The following is a 17,943-nucleotide window of genomic DNA, read 5'->3' as shown; positions in this document are numbered from 1 at the left end:
CCGCCCCTTTCTGTCCAGCAGGAAGTTAAACTTCGGTTTGAGAGTTTAAACGCCCGTTGAGACGCGGCGCGCGCGGTTGAACCCGCGGCCAGCCGTTAAAGACATGACGTGAACGGCTGGACGGTTGGACGGATTTTAACGGGATTTTACGTTAATATGCAAGAAGACGGGAGCCGCTAATTTCACGCCAGCTCCGAGTTAACGTTAGTTCGACTGTTGGAGAAGTTTTTTTTTTTTTTTTTTTTTTGTTCGCCATCATGGCAAACGTTAAAGTTGCCGTTCGAGTCCGCCCTCTCAACGCGAGGTAAGTCGCCCGACGTTAATTGCGTTCTTCTCTCCAATTAGCGCTAAATTTACCGTGGTTCCGAGTATTTTAGTCGCCTCCGCATCTCAATTCATAAGAGACCTGTTGTTGTGGCCGGCAATGAGACTTTCGCTGTGGCTTAAATACCCGTACTTACACGCTATTACGCTTCTTGTGTCGCCTTTTGTATAAAGTTCGCTGGTTAACATTAAACTAGCTAGCTAGTTAGCTGGTTAACGCTAACTAAGCTAACAGCTCGGCGCAGTGGTGCACATGGAGGGTCATAACAACTGTGGCTGTCAGTACTGTTGTCTGACTAAGCAGCTCGTGTGGTGCTGACTAATGTACAGAAAAAAGATGGAGCTAGTTGAGATTAGTTAACTTTACTCAACAACCATTAAGATAATTGGTACACTTTAAAAAAAAAAGTATATGTATGTATGTATGTATATGTATGTATGTATATATATATATATATATGTGTGTATATATGTATATGTATATATATGTGTGTGTATATGTATATATATGTGTATGTATATGTATATGTATATATATATATATGTATATATGTATGTATGTATATATATGTATGTATATATATATGTATGTATATGTATGTATATATGTATGTATGTATGTTGATTTATTCAAAACACCTTCGCTATCTCTTTATGTATGGCTGCCCCTTGTTTTAAGCAGTACTGGTTAAGTTTTTTTAAATACAAATCAAGCACGTGTAAATGGTGTTTTCCTATTGTTTTTTTCATTTCATAATCTGTAACAAAGGTCAACAAATGCTGTTCAGCCATGTGGTTTATGTGCTTCTTAATGTATTCTGTTGTATCAACCAGCTAATGAACTCTGTAGTCCTACTTCTACACACATTTCGATACACAAAACTGACTTAATTCTAATTTGCTTTATTATACTTTTAAGCTATTCCCATCGTTAAGTGAGAGGCATTTATGGGAAAAACTTTTTTATAGTGCTGTTTAAGTTGTAACTCAGGGGGGTTGTAAAGTTACTTGGCTCCACTGAAGCGCCCCTGAACATTAACAGGTAACTTGCTATATCTGGGCCTGGGCATATAGTACATATAGAGTATAGTAGTACATTGAGTTAAATTGAACTCCTGCAGGATGTGTTGTAGGGGTGCTTACTACAGTACCATAACAAAGCATTATTCAACCTATGAAGGGTTGGACAATGATCCTTTCAACCAGTCTTCCTGGCATTTTTGCATAACAAAAGCATTTCTAATAAATAATCTTCACTGTCCTGCAAATCTCTGCATCCTGATTCTGTCGGTCTCACTTTCCTCTTTTCTGAAGGATGTATTTCCTTACTTCTTATGTCTGAATGAGCGTCTGCTGAGAGACAGAGATAATATTAACACCAGAGTGGTCAGCTACATTTGAAGTGTGTTGCCTTTTTTGATTGTTGGGCTCATGTGTTAAAAAAATAAAAATTGGTCGTCTTGGGTTTCCATCAACACACATTTTTATGAGGTTTACTATTTTTCCACTACCAACCCTCCTCATCCTTCATGCTACTCGTGAGATTTGAAGGGTTGGTGGTTTTTGGGTTGGGCCACTGCTGGGGTTGTCAAAATGAGTCATGGTGAAGCACGATTCCAACAGCGTCCTCGTCTACCCCTAACCCACCGCATAGCAGGAGCGTTTTGCACTACAGGCAGCCTCCGCCATCATTATCGCTCCTGGAGATCGAAACATTCTCTCAGCTCCATGTTGCGATTACTTCCAGTTGCACGTGTGTTGCATCAGATGTGCTCGGTCCAGCTGCTGGAGCAGGCAAAGCTGGGTTGACCTTGTTTTACACATATGCAAGGACACACACGCACGCACGTGCACGCACGCACACATTCAGTGTCAAGTCTCCGGAGTGTGTGATTGTCCGTTTTCATTTGAATCTGAAACTGGTCGTTGGCGATTTCATGGCTCACACACACACACAATGATTCATTGTGTTTAACTGTCATGTGACGGCCTCAAGTCAAGTGGTCTAAATTGATCTGAACACCCTTTCAATTGCATCTGCATCGGCAAAAAGATTTAAAACCAATTTGAATCTGTCTGCAGGGTGTTGAGTCCAAAGTGAAACCTTTTGTTACGTTTGGAGTCTCCCATTTGAGCAGGAGACACTGATTAATACCGATGGCGTGCCCCTGGACCCCCTCTTCTCTATTGGAAAGCATGTCTTAACGGATTCTCCGATCCGATCGCTCTCACTTCTCCTAAAGATTTGTCACGCCTCTTTATGTAATGTGGATGTTTACAGAGTTGACTGTTGTCTTCTTCTTGCTCACAGGGAGAGGGCGGACGAAGGACGGCTAGCAGTTCAGGTGGAGGACAAGCTTCTACGGGTCAAAAATGTTAAGGTGAGTATTTTTTGGTGTGAAGATGTCCCAACCGCTGCATTATATATATCCAATATTGTTATTATTTGCCTATCTTCTGTTGGTAGGACCGGGTGAATTGAGAGTAGTGTGTCCAGGGTATCCATCACAGCAACAGGATGTTTACAGCCTTGAATCAGCCATTTCCTGCTTGATGTTACTGTTGTTTATTATATTGTGTTGCGCTCACACATACACACTGATTGAGAGACTCTTTCTGTCAAACACGTGCACGCTGACATGCTGCAACCCAATATAAACAGCAACAGCAGACTGAATTCCTTTCATTATTTTTAGATGATGTAAACCTCACAAAGAATAAACTACTGTAAATCAGATTTCATGTATAATAGCTTTGATGTAAAGTTAGGGTTTTTTACCGGGACTTTTACCGGGAGCAGTGTGAAAAGTTGTTTTTATAATGTATTTAAGCTGAAAACGCTAGATTTTGGTTTGCTTTTTGTTTTGGTTAATAGTTTAGGTTTCAAGGACACATTTGGAAATAATTATTGTGTGAGTTACACATTCTTGTAAGACGATACTTTCTCTAATTTACCAACCTGCTGCGTCGGCTTGCCTCATTGGTCGAGCTGCATTGCCTGCAGAGCGCATGGTGGTGTCGCACCACATTTTTCCTTGTGTTTGCTTTCGCTCACATTGATGTGAAACAACTTTGTGTGCTTGTAGTGTTTACTATGCGTCTTGTTGATTTCAAAAGACTCATTGATATATATCAAAATGTCCATCTCTAATGTCAACAAGCAAACATAGAAAAGATAAAAGGTCAGTTTGCACCTCAAACTGAAAACTTGAATTTACTTAGAACCTAGTCACATGTATACAAAGACCTTTTTTTACAGTCTGATGTATAGAGGGAAGTTGGGTGGGGGAGGAGAAAATCTGTTACAAATGATGTGAAGGAGACAAACCACATATGGCCTCTCTCTGCCATGGAAAAGGATCAAGGCCCTTGCTCATGGGCTCATTGGAGCCTCATGGGAATAATTATTTATGGCAAGTGGGACAGTTTTTGAAGATCCAAGACAGAAATAATTAAAAAAAAAGGATTTTTAAAGCACAATAAACATAAAGCTAAGTAACAAACCGCAAGTAATGCATGCTATAAAGAGCTACTGAACTTGATTAAAGGGTGTGAAACAATAAATAGACTTCAATAGAAGTTATTATCAGTGGTTGGAGCCGAATTATGCTCTCTGGCAAACAAAAATGATACCCAGCGATTAGTGTTGCCTCATGCTGCAGTCGGAGAAAGGAAAAAGGCTATTTACACGATGGCTGGGTGGATTCATCGTTTGGATAACGAAGGAGTTAATTGACTGACTGCTTGGTGACAAAATAACGTGTTTTCCAGCCCTCTCCTTGGCATGAATCTGCCACTGAAGTGTACTTGAGCAAGGCATTTAACCTTTCCCAGCTCCAACGATGCTGATTTAGCAATTATAGTAACATAATAATCTCTTATGGTAAATATGGTCAATGTCAAGAGTCTTTGTGCTATTAAACAAGCGCTTTGTGATTGAATACTTTGACTTTGATAATGTGATGGTGTCCACATACAACCTAACTAAGTGGAAGCTGTTTAACGTGCACGTATCACATGCACGCCCCCACTGCTCGCAAAACTTGTTTACCCAGAATGAATTCTTCTATATGCAAATAGATGAGGTGTGTTTTAGGTACAGTGGATAGACCTGATGAGATTTATAACCCTATGTATATATTTAAAAAAATAATACATTGATTGCCACAAATGGAAGGTGACAGCGTAACAATCAGAGGGCGTTCTCCTCAAAGTCAGGAGCGCTCAGGTGAGACGATCTGATTCAGGAGAATCGTTTAGATGCACTTCTGTTTTTCCAGACTGCTGCGATGTCTTTCCTCAGTTCAGGATTCACACGCAGTAAACAAAAAAAAAGGTGTTTACTGTTAATGCAGTGAGGCGATCACCGAACCGGAGAACTGATTGCGTTCTTTTTAATGAACGGAAACCGCTCGCTTGCAATTCCACCCGCAGAGCAGTTCAATAAGCAATATTTTCTCGTCATTAAATGTAAGCAGGTTAGGGATGCCACCTCGTCAACGGGTAGTTTGTTTAAAGCTTCTTCTTTTTTTTCCATCCTTAATAACTTATTTCTGAGATATTCCTGTTTTTATTTATTGTACTTACCAAATTAAGTAATTGTGCTGCATTTCCTGCCTTGTTCTGCTAGGATGTTGACTGTTATGAGATACTTTAAAAATAATCCCTGTGTGCTTTCTTTCCCTTCTGCTTTCCTCCCTGAAGCTGGATGGACGTAGCGACGGGGCTGTAGATTCCAGGGAGAAGCTTCTGGAGTTTTGTTTTGACTACTGCTACTGGTCGGTGGACCCGGCAGAGCCTCACTATGCCTCGCAGGAAGAGGTAACGACCTACAACTTGACCTTAACTCTTAACAAGAGAGACTATTGAACTATTACAAAATTCCCATAATTTTCACATTTACACGCTATAATGGGGGCATAGCCTCAATAATGACCGAAGGGGGCCCCTCCACCGCACGTTACAACACCGGCCTCAAACCCAACTGCTCTGTGAGGTCGTTATCTTCGAGGAAAGATGGCAAAATAAACATTGCTTTGACAGATTCTCTTTCAGATGGGGACATGAGTGCATTGTGAAAGGAGAACCAGAACCAATAGGGTTCTCCTGGGGGTTTACGTTGCATTTTCTTAATCTGACTGTTTTCTTGAATGATGCAGTCAGTAATAATTATGAGTGAAATTATTCTCCGCTTTATGTCCTTTTCTAATGGATGGGTATACGTGCGAACAGTTTGACACGTAGCCATCTGTGCAGCCCTACCTTAAGTTGTTTCTGGCCTCAATGCCATGTTATATTTCCTCTTGAGTGTGTGCCAATCCAGACCTCTGTACCAAGTAAAGAGCCCAGAGGAAACTCAGTCCTTCTAGACAAACCACAACAAGACGTGTGTGTGTGTGTGTTGTGTGCGTGTGTATTTGTGTTGTGCATGTTTTTACACAGATGGCCACTCGTGGGATATGATATCAGCTCCATCTGTTACCCAGAAGTCTCTTTGCCTCGGACATGGCATGGCTAGAGTCGGCTTGCTTTTCATGTCCTGGCTCTGATTGGGCTATTAGATATCTTTGTGTTGCTTTTGATTGGAGGGTGTAGCTGGAACCTGAGACGGGCTCCAGATCAAGAGGAAGTGGTCCCCAAGTCCAGGACAGGAAATCTCTCCAAAACATATTCATATAGAGTTTTTTTTCTTTTCTTTCTTGTTATTAATTTAGTTTTTAATTTGTTTTTCGTTGTTCAACACGATAGCTGCGCCCTTAGCGTTACAGTCACTTTTTCTTCTCCTCTGCCACTCCCTCACTGCCGGTCGCTCCTCTTGTCAGAGATGCCTTTGTATGTGTTTGAGAAAGAGCCGGCTGTGATGACGGCCTACACACGGCTCACAGCAACAAACAACACAGCACTTTCTTCTTCTTCTTTTTTTTTAATTCCTCTCTCGCTGGCTCTGGCTGCCTGCTTTCCTCAGCAGAATTGTGTCCAGTCACAGTGGCCTGGTTGCCACAAGACATTCCTCTGTTGTCCCCGGGGGGGGGTGAAAGGACAGAGGATTTAAATCTGACCTTTTTTCCTGCCCCAGAATGCAAAGAATTGCCTCTTTAAACAAAGAATCTCGTAGAGGACCATGTCAGCCGTTAACGGATCGCATCACACTTGAATTTATTTGAATATACGGCATTTCTCTGGCGGATGCGCTTGATTTTTAAAAAAGCAAGTGTTTGTGTTTTGTAGGGCGGCGAGCCAGATTAATGGATCACAGTGGCAGGTGGACACTATAATTCAAGAGCCACTCTTAACTATTTTACCAGACAAATTGCTTTTTTTTTAATAGTTTTTTTTAGTCTAAGTGGCAGTGTTGAAGAGGCAGATTTGTTATTCACAACCCAAATTGTACAGCAACGTTGGGACTTAGTGTTAATTTGCCACACTGTGTTGAGTCGCCTCATTTCATGCGGCACCATTACGTTTAGGCGGAGATCCAACCGCACATATTTTTGAGTTGATGCCAGCACTGGATTTTCTCACGGTTTCTACTTTCAAAAATATCTTTTTATCATGCTTTTTGTTTTGTTGATCTGAGACACGGGGAACATGGAACTTAACTCTTGCTATCCTAACACACCCAGCGCCACTCAAGAGCCTGGCCGCCCAGCCCCCTTTCTGTCAGTGATGCGTGTACATGTCCATGTAAAGCAGATACCTGTGAGGCTACCTGGTTACAGCAGACAGAGCAGACGGTCATGTGGTATCTAACGATGTGTTGTGGGTGCGGACGGGGTTGCATTCTTGTCGCTGGAAGCTCCCCCGCGAGAACAAAACATTAAGTTGTATCTTTTTGAGTGCAAAAAAGTTTCTGGTAGAAAGTTGAGCAGAGAGGAAGGTGTAGGGCTCAGCCAGGTGAGAAGGAGTAAGAGTTTTGGAAGAGAAACATAATCTATAATGGGAGCCAACTGTTGGGACCGTTTGTCTAAATGCTGGCCTTTTTGTTTTTGTTTTGGGGCTGTATATCGAGCTAATAAATAACTTTTTCCACTATTTATTACCACAAACCCCTCGGCTTGTTTATTGCTTCTGACGGTAAAAGAAACATGGCGGAGGAAAGTGAGAAAGCAGCAGAGGATTGAGACGAGAGAAACTGATTAGGCTCAAAGAGAGAGTGCAAAATGTGAATTCCTCGGGTAGAGGAGGAGCAGGAGGAGGAGGGGAATGGGCTGGGGAGCCTCTGCAGCCCCCCAAGCTCGCGCCTGCCAAACTCACAGCTGCCTCGCTAAGTAATTTTTCACAGTTAAATCTCAGCGCAAAGACGTCACTGCTGAGGATTAATCTCAGAGCACAGCGCTGGTTTTTTATTGCCAAAGGGAGTCGGCTCGCTGTTTTGTCCCCTATTCTGTGTGTGTGTGTGTGTGTGTGTGTGTGTTTGTGAGATTTGATTATGCTCACAGTGTTTTCTAGGTCTGTGTGTCAGTGGTACGACAGACTGGAGAGAGAGAGAGAGAGAGAGAGAGAGAGAGAGAATAGCCTCTCTGTGGAGGAGAAGAATCCTCCAAACACACACATGTGCATTCGCTCCCCCTCAACGCAGCCCGGCCTGGTTTGAATTAACCACAAACGGGTCACCACACGACACATGCGCTCGAGACAGAAATACGAGAGCTCCACTATATGGATACAGGAAAAGCACCTGTGATTTTAATTATTGACTTACTGCTTTTTATCAGTGAAGACGGGAGGACAAAGGGAGTCGTTGCAAAAGAGACTGAAAGTGGTTAGATGGATGGATGTTAGAAAAGTGTATTTAACTCCTTAAAAGAAGAGTTGAGTCTGCACATAATTAGGGCTTGGACTGGAAATGTTTTAACCTCTCGAGATCACAAACATGCTTAAAACACACCAAACCTTTTTGGAAAAATGTTTTTTTTTCTTTCTCAAAACGAATAACAATACAAACAAAATCCCCCCCAAAAATCAATGCCCGTAATTAAACTGAAAGACCCACGTTACGCAGCGCTACGTCGTCTATCTCCGATAAGAATGGAGAAATACACCTCGTCTTTGCCATCAGTGATAAGAAACCACCTTTCGATGACCTCCAATTTGTTTTTGTGTTATATTTTTATAGGAAGGAGGTTTTTATGTCCCGTTTGACCAGATCTCAGAAGAATGTGTATACAACATGACACATTTTGATAGATTTGATATTTTATGGAGTAACTAATGGGTGTGGGCCCTCACATAACACTCAAATAGTGTAAGAATAGTAGTTGAGTGCTTGCTAATCTATCGTAATACTGCTCCAGTGTATCCCCCCCCCCTATATGGTACCACTGGACCCTATGGATATCACACACAGCTCCCATCCGTCTGAAGTCATTTCCAGCGTGACATGCAGCTCCACTCTTTGGCTTTTTTTGAGGGGGTGGGGGGGAGCAGCAAATCCCCAAAGTCTCTCCAGATATGGTGCTGTGTATTTGTTTTTAAGTCCGGCCTTTTGAGAGCGTGTAGACTGATGAATGGAGAGACTTCTGCTATCATTTTCTTTCACTTTCCAGATTTCGGTTTCTCTTTTTTTTCTCCCCTCTATCCTTCATTCCCGTGCGGAGGAAAGTCCTGAGTAATGGAGAGCATGCCTTGCTCATCGCCGTCTCTCCCTCCTCCCTCTCTTTGCCCTCCCCAAACTAATTTGACCTACAAATTCCGTCCTGTGACAAACGAGAGCGTTGTTGAACTCAAACGGCTTCCTCTAAGTCTCTTCTTTTCTGCTCATGATTCGGTGTCCTCTCTACACATGTATCCCTCTTTCGCCTCGGGATTCTCTAACCCACGTTTCTAGCAGGAAGTCGGGACATGGATCTCCATTTTAACAGTTGTTTGTATAACCCAGTTGCAAAGCGTGGGACGTGAACCCAGGGACCCCCCTCGCCTCTTCCCTGCAGCTGTCCGTCGCTGGACGTGGAGGAGAGTGGAGGGGAATCGTTGTACAGCAGTTGATAGTCGTGTTTGGGAGAAAGTCGCATCTCCTTTTTGCACATGTTTCACTTCCAGTCTTAGTTTTTTTTTTGCATCGAGCTCAGAGAGGTCCTCCCCAGTGAGAGCCGTTGCATCAAAACCTGGCAAAAGCAATGAGAAGCTAACGTTTTTTTTTAAAAATGTGGCAAAGCGCTTCGCTGTGCTTGTCTGGCCTTTTGCCATCACCCCTGACAACATGTTACACACGTTTTCTCTCTCTCACACACTCGTGCACACTACACATTAATACTTCTCCAGGGTTTAGTGTAGAGCAGGCCACATAAATCCAGACCAGAAATTGGCCTTTTCCACAGCCAGTGATTACAGCACTTGCCTCATTACAGAGGCATTACATCATTACTTTTTCACTCTCGTCAGCCGGTCCTTTTTCGTGCTGTCCTTCTCTTTCACTATTGCCGCTGTTTTTCCAACATTTCTCACCCACTTTGCTGCTTTTCTCTCCTCTTTTTTTTTTCCCCCACCAACAACTAGGCTGCCACTTTGGTTTCTAGTTTCTATTACGGTGCAGATGTCTGGCATGAAGACCTTGTTTTCCTCAGAGAGGTTAGTTAGAAGTACATGACATTTCAACAAGAAGGATTTGACAAGATAACGGCGTCGGTTTGTATGTCACCACTTTAATTCATGTGGCAGAATAACCTGCTCTCTTTCTATCTCCTGACATTGCGTCGCTTGAAATATGAATCTTCGTGGGAGACTGGCGATTGTTTTGTGTGCTGTGTTTACAGATGAGAGTATTTTCCAGCCAAATATCTCTGTTAATGCATCCCTGCATGCCTTTTTTTTTTTTTTAAATGAGGAAATGCTGTACATATGGCAGCAGCCCCGTGACATGCTATACAATAACATCTCTTTTCTCTGAATGCTGTTTTTCTACTTGATTATATGGTTTGTATCGGAGAGAGGCAAAGATGGAAGAAAGTGGGTGACTTGTGCAAAAGGTCATGTTTGAATTATAACCTCGTATACACACACAGCAGTATATGTCACTCATGTAGATCTGACCCTTCTAACTAAAGCGTTTTCTAATTCTTCCGTTTCTCTGTTTTGACCGGATGAGTTTGACCTTCACTTCCTGCAGAAGAATGACATCTATATTCTGCTTTTCCTCTTTACATTGTTAGATTTATTTTGTACTTTTTCTCAGAGAGGGAAGCAGACTCTGACGCTTTTGTCCTTGTTGTGGACGTTGTTTCCTCTTAAGTGGCTGAGACACACACACACACACACACACACACACACGTGCAGCGGTGTGCTGATGACTGTTGCCTTCCTGTTAATGTAGGTGTTGGGTCCGTCCCCTTGTGTGTGTTTTGAGGCGACCAACCAGCCTGCACGCTTACTCTGGCTCTGGCCCAGTCCCTTTTTTTTTTTTTATCTCCAGGCTGTTTTTCCTCCTGCTTCATTTGATCCTGGAGTACATTTCCATTCCCACAATGCAATCTGCCTCCTAACTCAACTGCTTTGTTCATCCAAAAATACCTCCCCAATGCTGCAGGGGAAAAAAAACTGTGAAAGTAGGTTGTGGCCTTCATGTCCATTTGGGCCGTTCGAGCACAACGTCACAAAATACACACTTCTGCTATTGTTGGTGAGAGAGTGATGACAAACAATAGCATTGTTTTATGACCGACACAACCTGACCTAGACAAACACACACACACACACACAGTTTGAATTCTCTCAACAGGTTTATGCTTCTTATTGTGGTTTTGTTCTGCGGTTATTTAAAGTGTTTTTTCGGATGTTTTGATAAAACGAAGTAGAAACAGAGAAAACCAAAGAGTCAAGTCCAGAGACGGAGCGCGCGGTCTGGTCCAAGGGAAGTTCCTGGTCTTTGTTGCTGAGCCTGGAGGGACCCTCAGCCCTGTCGCAGCACGCAAAGAGTGAATTTAAGAGGGGTCACTTTTAACAAGGGCTGTATTGATTCTCTGTCTTTGATGGAGGAGAGGCTGTCTGTCTGTTTCTGAATAGTAGGATGAGCACAAGACTTCTGTTTTGTCTTCATGTAAAAGCCTCCTTTCAGCCGAGAGGCAGGGGGCTACTCTAGGTGGTCTGGACTCCACGGGGCGGCACACTTTACTATTTATTGGTGTAAAAGAGTAACTTTTCTTTTCTTCTTCTAGAAAATTGTTGGTTAAAATTCAGGTTTTCTCTGTCCAGGTTTATGTATGTAAATAAAGGTAACAGCAGTTGGTTAGTTATTATTATTTTAGTTAATCCAAAATGAATCGGCAATATTTGTCGTTTTTTTTATGAATTCAGTCACACTTTCAGCAAAAATAACCCAAACAATCTTTGTTTCCAAGTCCTGAAACGTGAGCATTTCATGTCTTCATGTTTAATGGTAAATGTTTTATCTTTGGGTTTTTAAACTAAACTAGAAAACATTCTTCTGATTCATCAATAATTAATATACTTAGTTGCAGTCTTTCACACGGTTTTAAAAGGTATTCCATCCGGAGGAATGATGTCGTGTCGGATGTCTTTACCGCAGTGCCTTCTGGGTGATTTATAAGGTCATTGAGTAAGACGGCACTTTTACTAGTTACACGTGGCGGGTTGTCTGCACATTGTTGCCTAGGCTACGGGACAGTACTTTTAAAAAATAAAAGATGTGTCTGTTAAGCTGCAGCTGAAAGCTATTTTCTGTGTTGATAAATCTGTATGGTTCTTCTTTTTTGGTAAATAGGTTAGACTTTTAAACTGTCAGGAAGCGATGAAAAATGTTTCCAGAGCCACAACTGCATCTTCAAACGTCTTGTTTTGTCTGCCCGGCAGTCCAAAAGACAAAGACACTCAATTTACAATGATGTATATACGTGTAAAGGAGAGAAGTTGCACACAAAAACCCAGCATAGAGTGTTTGGTATTTTCTTAAAAATGAATTACCTGCTTTCCTTTTCAGCACTAAGAAATAAGAGAAATGTGAAATGATGCCAGTAATCTGAATGCATGAAAAGCAGCGCGTACGTTTGCTGATTTTCTTAGTCTTCTATGAAAAATTGATTTGAATATATTTTGGTTTTGGACAGACGTCGTCTTGGACTCTGGGAATTTTGTTATGGACATTTACCCAAAGTTTTAAAGGCTAAACACCAAATCGATTAATCAGCAAAAATAATCTGCAGACTAATTAATAAGTAGAATAATAGTTAGTAGCCCTTACATGGACAAACTGGTGTTTCAACTGCATATTCTCAGGCTTTTGAAAGCAAAGTGACTAAATAACATAAGTCTCTGTACCAACCTCGGCTGTTGATCTTCTCACTGCTTTTTGCTTCATCAGCTGCGGTGAGATAAGACACATTGTTCCTGTGTTTGATCTGTGGTGGTCGTGGTAGCTTTGAGATTATTCTGTGTACTTACCCACCGGTATCCGTGGTCCAGGCCTGAGGATACCCCTCACTGATCCCCCAGGTGTGTTATGCTTCTGGGGAGAATGTGCTGCGTCTCAGTACGATCGAGATCAAGTTGCTGCACGTGTGTTGCCTTTGGACTGAGCCGGTGGGGTCCACATGATGAAGCTTCATGCTGTTCATCAGTATTGAACAATGGATCATCGCTCTACGTCTTAACCGGGAACACATGCACACACGTCTGTAAAGATTCCTTGAGTAACTCCATAACTAAAGTATAATTTAAGGCCACTAAATTATAATAACTTACCCAGCGACTACAGCTAACTATTGCACATTTACATTGAGGTGGGAACTGGGATGTTGATCAATGTGAATACATAAATGATGGATGCAAATTATCTTTAACAAGTCTTCATTTTTAAATAAATTATCGGGAAACCAGGATGTAATATGGCACCTAAATGCACTACATTGCGTTAGTTTTGACGGATATTATTCTTGCATGCAATTCAAGTAATAAAATGGACACCAATTAGTTATTCTGTCTATTTTTCTCTCTTTTATATTTACTAATTGCTTCTTAAGTATTTGATCAGATTCCTTTATTAATTGGTAGAATCCTCGATTACTCTTCACTTCTCATCACGAGATGCTCGACTGCCCAAAACCGGTTTGCTGACGCTGACACGGAGCACTTAATATGCAATGTGAATTGGCTCCACATTCGCCCGCTGGCACCAGTGAAAGTGGTTTGACTCTGGTTTCAGTTCTCCATTTGGCACCATTCGTCAACAGCCCCCCAAAATGATCCAGAGGGGATTCAACACCCTTCTGAATTACAATTGTCATTCACTGCAGGACTGTTGTATTGGACTCCATCAGTAGTACATAATAATAATAATAATAATAATAATAATAGGCTGACAACTCAGTGCATATTCCAGTAAATGTATATCTTAATTGATAGGAATGCATCATTTAACAAAATAGTACAACTACCTTGTCTATAACACTGACTTTGATAATATCCTCATCTCTATATGGCAATTAAAACACGCAGCACTTTAATACTTTATACAAAACTAATGTGATAAATATGCCGTCGTGACTGATCGGTGACGAGCATCATGAGTTGCTGTATGATATTGCGGTGATAGTTTTGTTATTGGTTACATTTCATATACGCTATCCAGCATGGGCTTCATCCTAGTTAACGTTTTCATAAACACGATAAGTGTTCGTGATAATAATCTCCAGGCTCCGGCTCTCGGATGCATGCGGAGAAAAGGAAAACGAGAGGCCTCAGCTGATTGTTTTCAGTGGGACTCTCCCTGATCCCGTGTCTTTATTTTGTTGACTCAGTCACTCCACAAAGTCTTTTTACCCTCGCGTTTAATTTAATTTAAGTTGTTTAGCCCGAGTATTAGCGGACCTCCCTGCTCCTTACCCAAACACCTCGGCAGGAGGCAACATTACCTCCCCGCCACTGGCCCGGTGCCACGGCATTGTTATCCTGAAACCCTGGTTTAAGTCTACACTTGAGATCAAGGCCTTCGGCTTACGCCGTGTGCACCCCGTCAGCCCGCGAGAGCGCCAACTTTACTCGTGAAACAAGCCTTCGTATGCGTTTGCAGGCATTTCCAATCCTCCTGAAAACACTCGTATTGTTAACATGTATATTTGAAGTCCTTAATCAGCACCCTTGTTAATTATCCAGGAATTTGACTCCACCCATTTAGTTACAGACCTCTGTGAGTCAGTCTTTCTTTGTGTATTTGTGATTTCAGGGTGTGTGTTTAATGTTCCTCAGGTGTTCCAGGACCTGGGTGTGTCGGTGCTGTCCGGAGCCTCAGAGGGCTACAACGTGTGTCTGTTTGCATACGGACAAACTGGATCTGGAAAGACCTACACCATGATGGGGACCCCGGTGAGCAGGAAATCACTGCATGGCGTTTGTGTACATACTCACCAGGCAACGCAAAGTATAAAACCCCAAATCATGCTGCACGTGTACAATAAGCAACATTCATTGTTTTGTTTTTTTCTTCTGTGTGATGTCAGGACTCCATCGGCTTGACCCCTCGCATCTGTCAGGTATGTCCCTGGATTGTGTGATTTCAATGTGGAGAGCGAGCACACTGGTGATTCAAGTACTTGCGTGTCGGTTGTTGTCGTGTGAAGTCATTTGCATTTCTCCGTTCCTTGCAGGGTCTCTTTAGGTCTGAAGACACTTTCCCCGATGAGCAAAACTCAAGCAGGGTGGAGATCAGGTATTGTGTTATGAATGCCCGACTGTGTGTGTGTGTGTGTGTGTGTGTGTGTGTGTGAGACTGTCTTTCAGTTGTTGTTTTTATCACCGCAATTTTAATTTGGTTTCTGATGTTGACATTCACATTACACGGGTACTTACGGGACAATTATGCTGCAAAGCTGCAGGCAAAACAATGCAAATCAAAAAACTAAATGTCCTTGTCGACGTCGGAGGCATCCTCCACTTCTCGAAGGCATCCTCCACTTCTCGAAGGCAATGCTAATTTCACAAAAGCAGATATTATGCGTTATGTAATTACCATAGCAGACTGTGTGGACCAGCACAAACCCAGACCGTGTAACCATGACGATGACCTGGTTCACATTAAGCCAGGGTGTCCTGATGGCAGCCTGTTGTCTCATCCCTCCGGCTCTGCAGCTTTCTGGAGATCTATAACGAGCGTGTGCGAGACCTGCTCAGCGGAGGAGAGCAGAAGAAGAGAGCCTCCCTGAGAGTTCGAGAGCACCCTGAGAAAGGACCCTATGTACAAGGTTAGTGTTCAGCTACCTTCCACCTTCTTTTGTGAAGCGGAAGACGGCAAAGACGTACCGTGCATCCCAGGGTTGAACTCGAGAGGCAGCCTTTCTTTGCTATTTCAGTGAGAATAGGAGACTGAACTCTTGGCCCCAAAACAAAGTTATGTTTTCTTTTATTTTTTATCAACTTTACTTGTTTACTATTTCTGCATATATCTACGTATGCGTCTATACTCGAAACAAACCTGTGCAGAAAAGCTAGAGAGCTAAGAGTATGTACAACGACATTTAAATGAATTATAATTTTAATGTTTTTATCCAAAACATGACCCTGCATTCCCAGGTGTGTGTATATATATATATATATATATATATATATATATGCTCAAAAATCAACAGATCATTTAAGATTTTTGTCTTTTTCTCTCCGTCTTGCCGATCTAGAGGCTTCAAATGATCATTATTGGGGTGCTTTTTACTGATATTAAAATAAGATAACATCCGTCTCAGACATACAGTGACACTTTGCATATTTAAATCGTATGATCATTCTTAAGGGTTTCCTAATACACCAATTGTTAAGTGTCCAATGACCAAATGATTAAAGGAACTGAGCAACGGATAATTTATTCGAAGACTTAAGTCACTGGTATGTGTTCAGGGAGGGACTTTTGATGTCTTCATAGTCTCTTGATCCGATGCAGACTTGTCCGTCTTGGCTCTAAACCCAGACTCTTCTTTTAGCTTGTCTTACTCTCTCTCTCTCTCTTTCTCTCTCTCTCTTTCCCCCCTCAGTCTCCTCATCCCCCCCCCCCCCCCCCTCTTTCCTTCTCTCATCCGCCCGCGTCTCTGTTTAAACATCCAGTCATTGTCAGTATCTGGAGAAATCCCAGTGGACCAAAGGAAGTGAAGTCATTTCCTTGTGGTTCCAAGGAGAGCACAAGGAAATGACAGCTTTTACTTCTTGTCCATCAAACAGTGTTTCACTGTCACTCTCATTCTTTTGAAATAACAATAAACATTTATGTAGAATTTTCCTATTAGAACCAGAATAAGTAACCCCGTGTTGTAGCACCATGCAGCTCCTTTGGTGATCTGTGTGTGTGCATGTGTTTAACAGCCTCTTAAAATTCATGATTCACACGTTCAACTATGTGCAAACGACGATGAGACACTTTTCCTGTTTGTGTTTTCAAAAAGAATGAATGATTCTTCACTAACAATGTTAGCTTTGTGTTTTGTTTATTTTTTCCTCAGAGCTATCTCTACACTATGTTTTACAAAAAAGTGTCAGATGATCAATGTTTTATTTATTTGACCAATTCTACCTTGTTGCTCTGGCAGTCATACAAAAGAACCTAAATAAATAAATCTTTAGAAGATTCTGTAACAGGACATCTATTTTTCTAATTCCCAGCTGTTGTATATATATAACAAAGTAGCTGGTCTTATTCTTAAAGAATACCAAGTTTCACACAAATTAAGATTTTACAGTCGATATAAAGCTTAACTGCTCTCGGTTTATTTGCTTTATATTTCTCTCCAATCAGACCTGTCCCAGCACGTGGTCTCGGACTGCAAGCAGGCCATGGACCTTTTGGAGGAAGGCATCGCCAACCGAATCACCGCGGCAACACACAACCACGATGCCAGCAGCCGCTCCCACGCCATCTTCACCATCCAGTACACGCAGGTCATCATCTCTCAGCTACGCTCAATCTGTTAATCAGTCCCATCTGCTAATTATCCTCTTTCTTACTTGTGCCAGTTATATATTCAGTCAGTATCTATTTTCAAGTGCAATGTTTATCATTACTTGCACATTCCTGTCTGATTACTCTTGTCTTTTTTTTTTTTTTTCCAAAGGCAAACCTAGAAAATAACCTTCCTTCAGAAACCGTCAGCAAGATCAACCTGGTGGACTTGGCTGGGAGGTGAAACCGTCATTTCCTTACTGCCCCCTAGTGGAGTTTGGCTACTGCCCGAAGTCAAATAGTTTCTTTATTGGATAATCTGTGTTTTTAATCATTGCAAATGACGTGAACCTCATGTTGTTGTTTTTATGTTGTGTCTGACAGCGAGCGAGCAGACTACCACTACTGCAGGGACAGACTGACGGAGGGCTCCAACATCAACAAGTCGCTCGTCACTTTGGGCATCGTCATATCTGCTCTTGGTAAACGGAGACAGTCGAAAATTATAATCTAATATCCTGTTTACCTTTCCACATCTTGTTGATCCTCGCTGTGTTCCCTTCTTTTCCCGAAACACTCTTCGTAAATCCATCAACCCTTTTCTTTGTACGTCTTCTTCAAACTGCCTCCGCAGCCCAGAACTCCCAGATGTCCAGCAGCTGTCAGAGTATCAACAGCATGGCCTCTGAGGGCGATGGCAGCACGGTGGGAAGCCACAGCAGCTCCCTGTCTGGAGGAGGAGGAGGAGGAGG

At 42.2% G+C, this 17,943-nt stretch overlaps 1 protein-coding gene across 1 annotated transcript; it reads left to right on the top strand.

Annotated features, from left to right (window-relative positions):
- Positions 1-49: 49 nt before the first annotated feature.
- LOC117751618 (stAR-related lipid transfer protein 9-like) lies at positions 50-17,941 on the top strand (the record flags this gene model as incomplete). Its single annotated transcript, XM_034563549.1, has 11 exons — positions 50-304; positions 2,636-2,705; positions 5,029-5,145; positions 14,521-14,637; positions 14,772-14,804; positions 14,919-14,980; positions 15,400-15,512; positions 17,048-17,190; positions 17,364-17,431; positions 17,576-17,673; positions 17,826-17,941. Coding segments are annotated over exons 1-11 (984 nt in total), but the record flags the coding sequence as incomplete, so codon positions are not given.
- Between the last annotated feature and the right edge of the window lie 2 nt (positions 17,942-17,943).

This window comes from Cyclopterus lumpus, chromosome 22 (assembly GCF_009769545.1).
Source record: "Cyclopterus lumpus isolate fCycLum1 chromosome 22, fCycLum1.pri, whole genome shotgun sequence".
Taxonomy (NCBI): Eukaryota; Metazoa; Chordata; class Actinopteri; order Perciformes; family Cyclopteridae; genus Cyclopterus; species Cyclopterus lumpus.
This window is presented reverse-complemented; position numbering and strand designations above follow the sequence as displayed.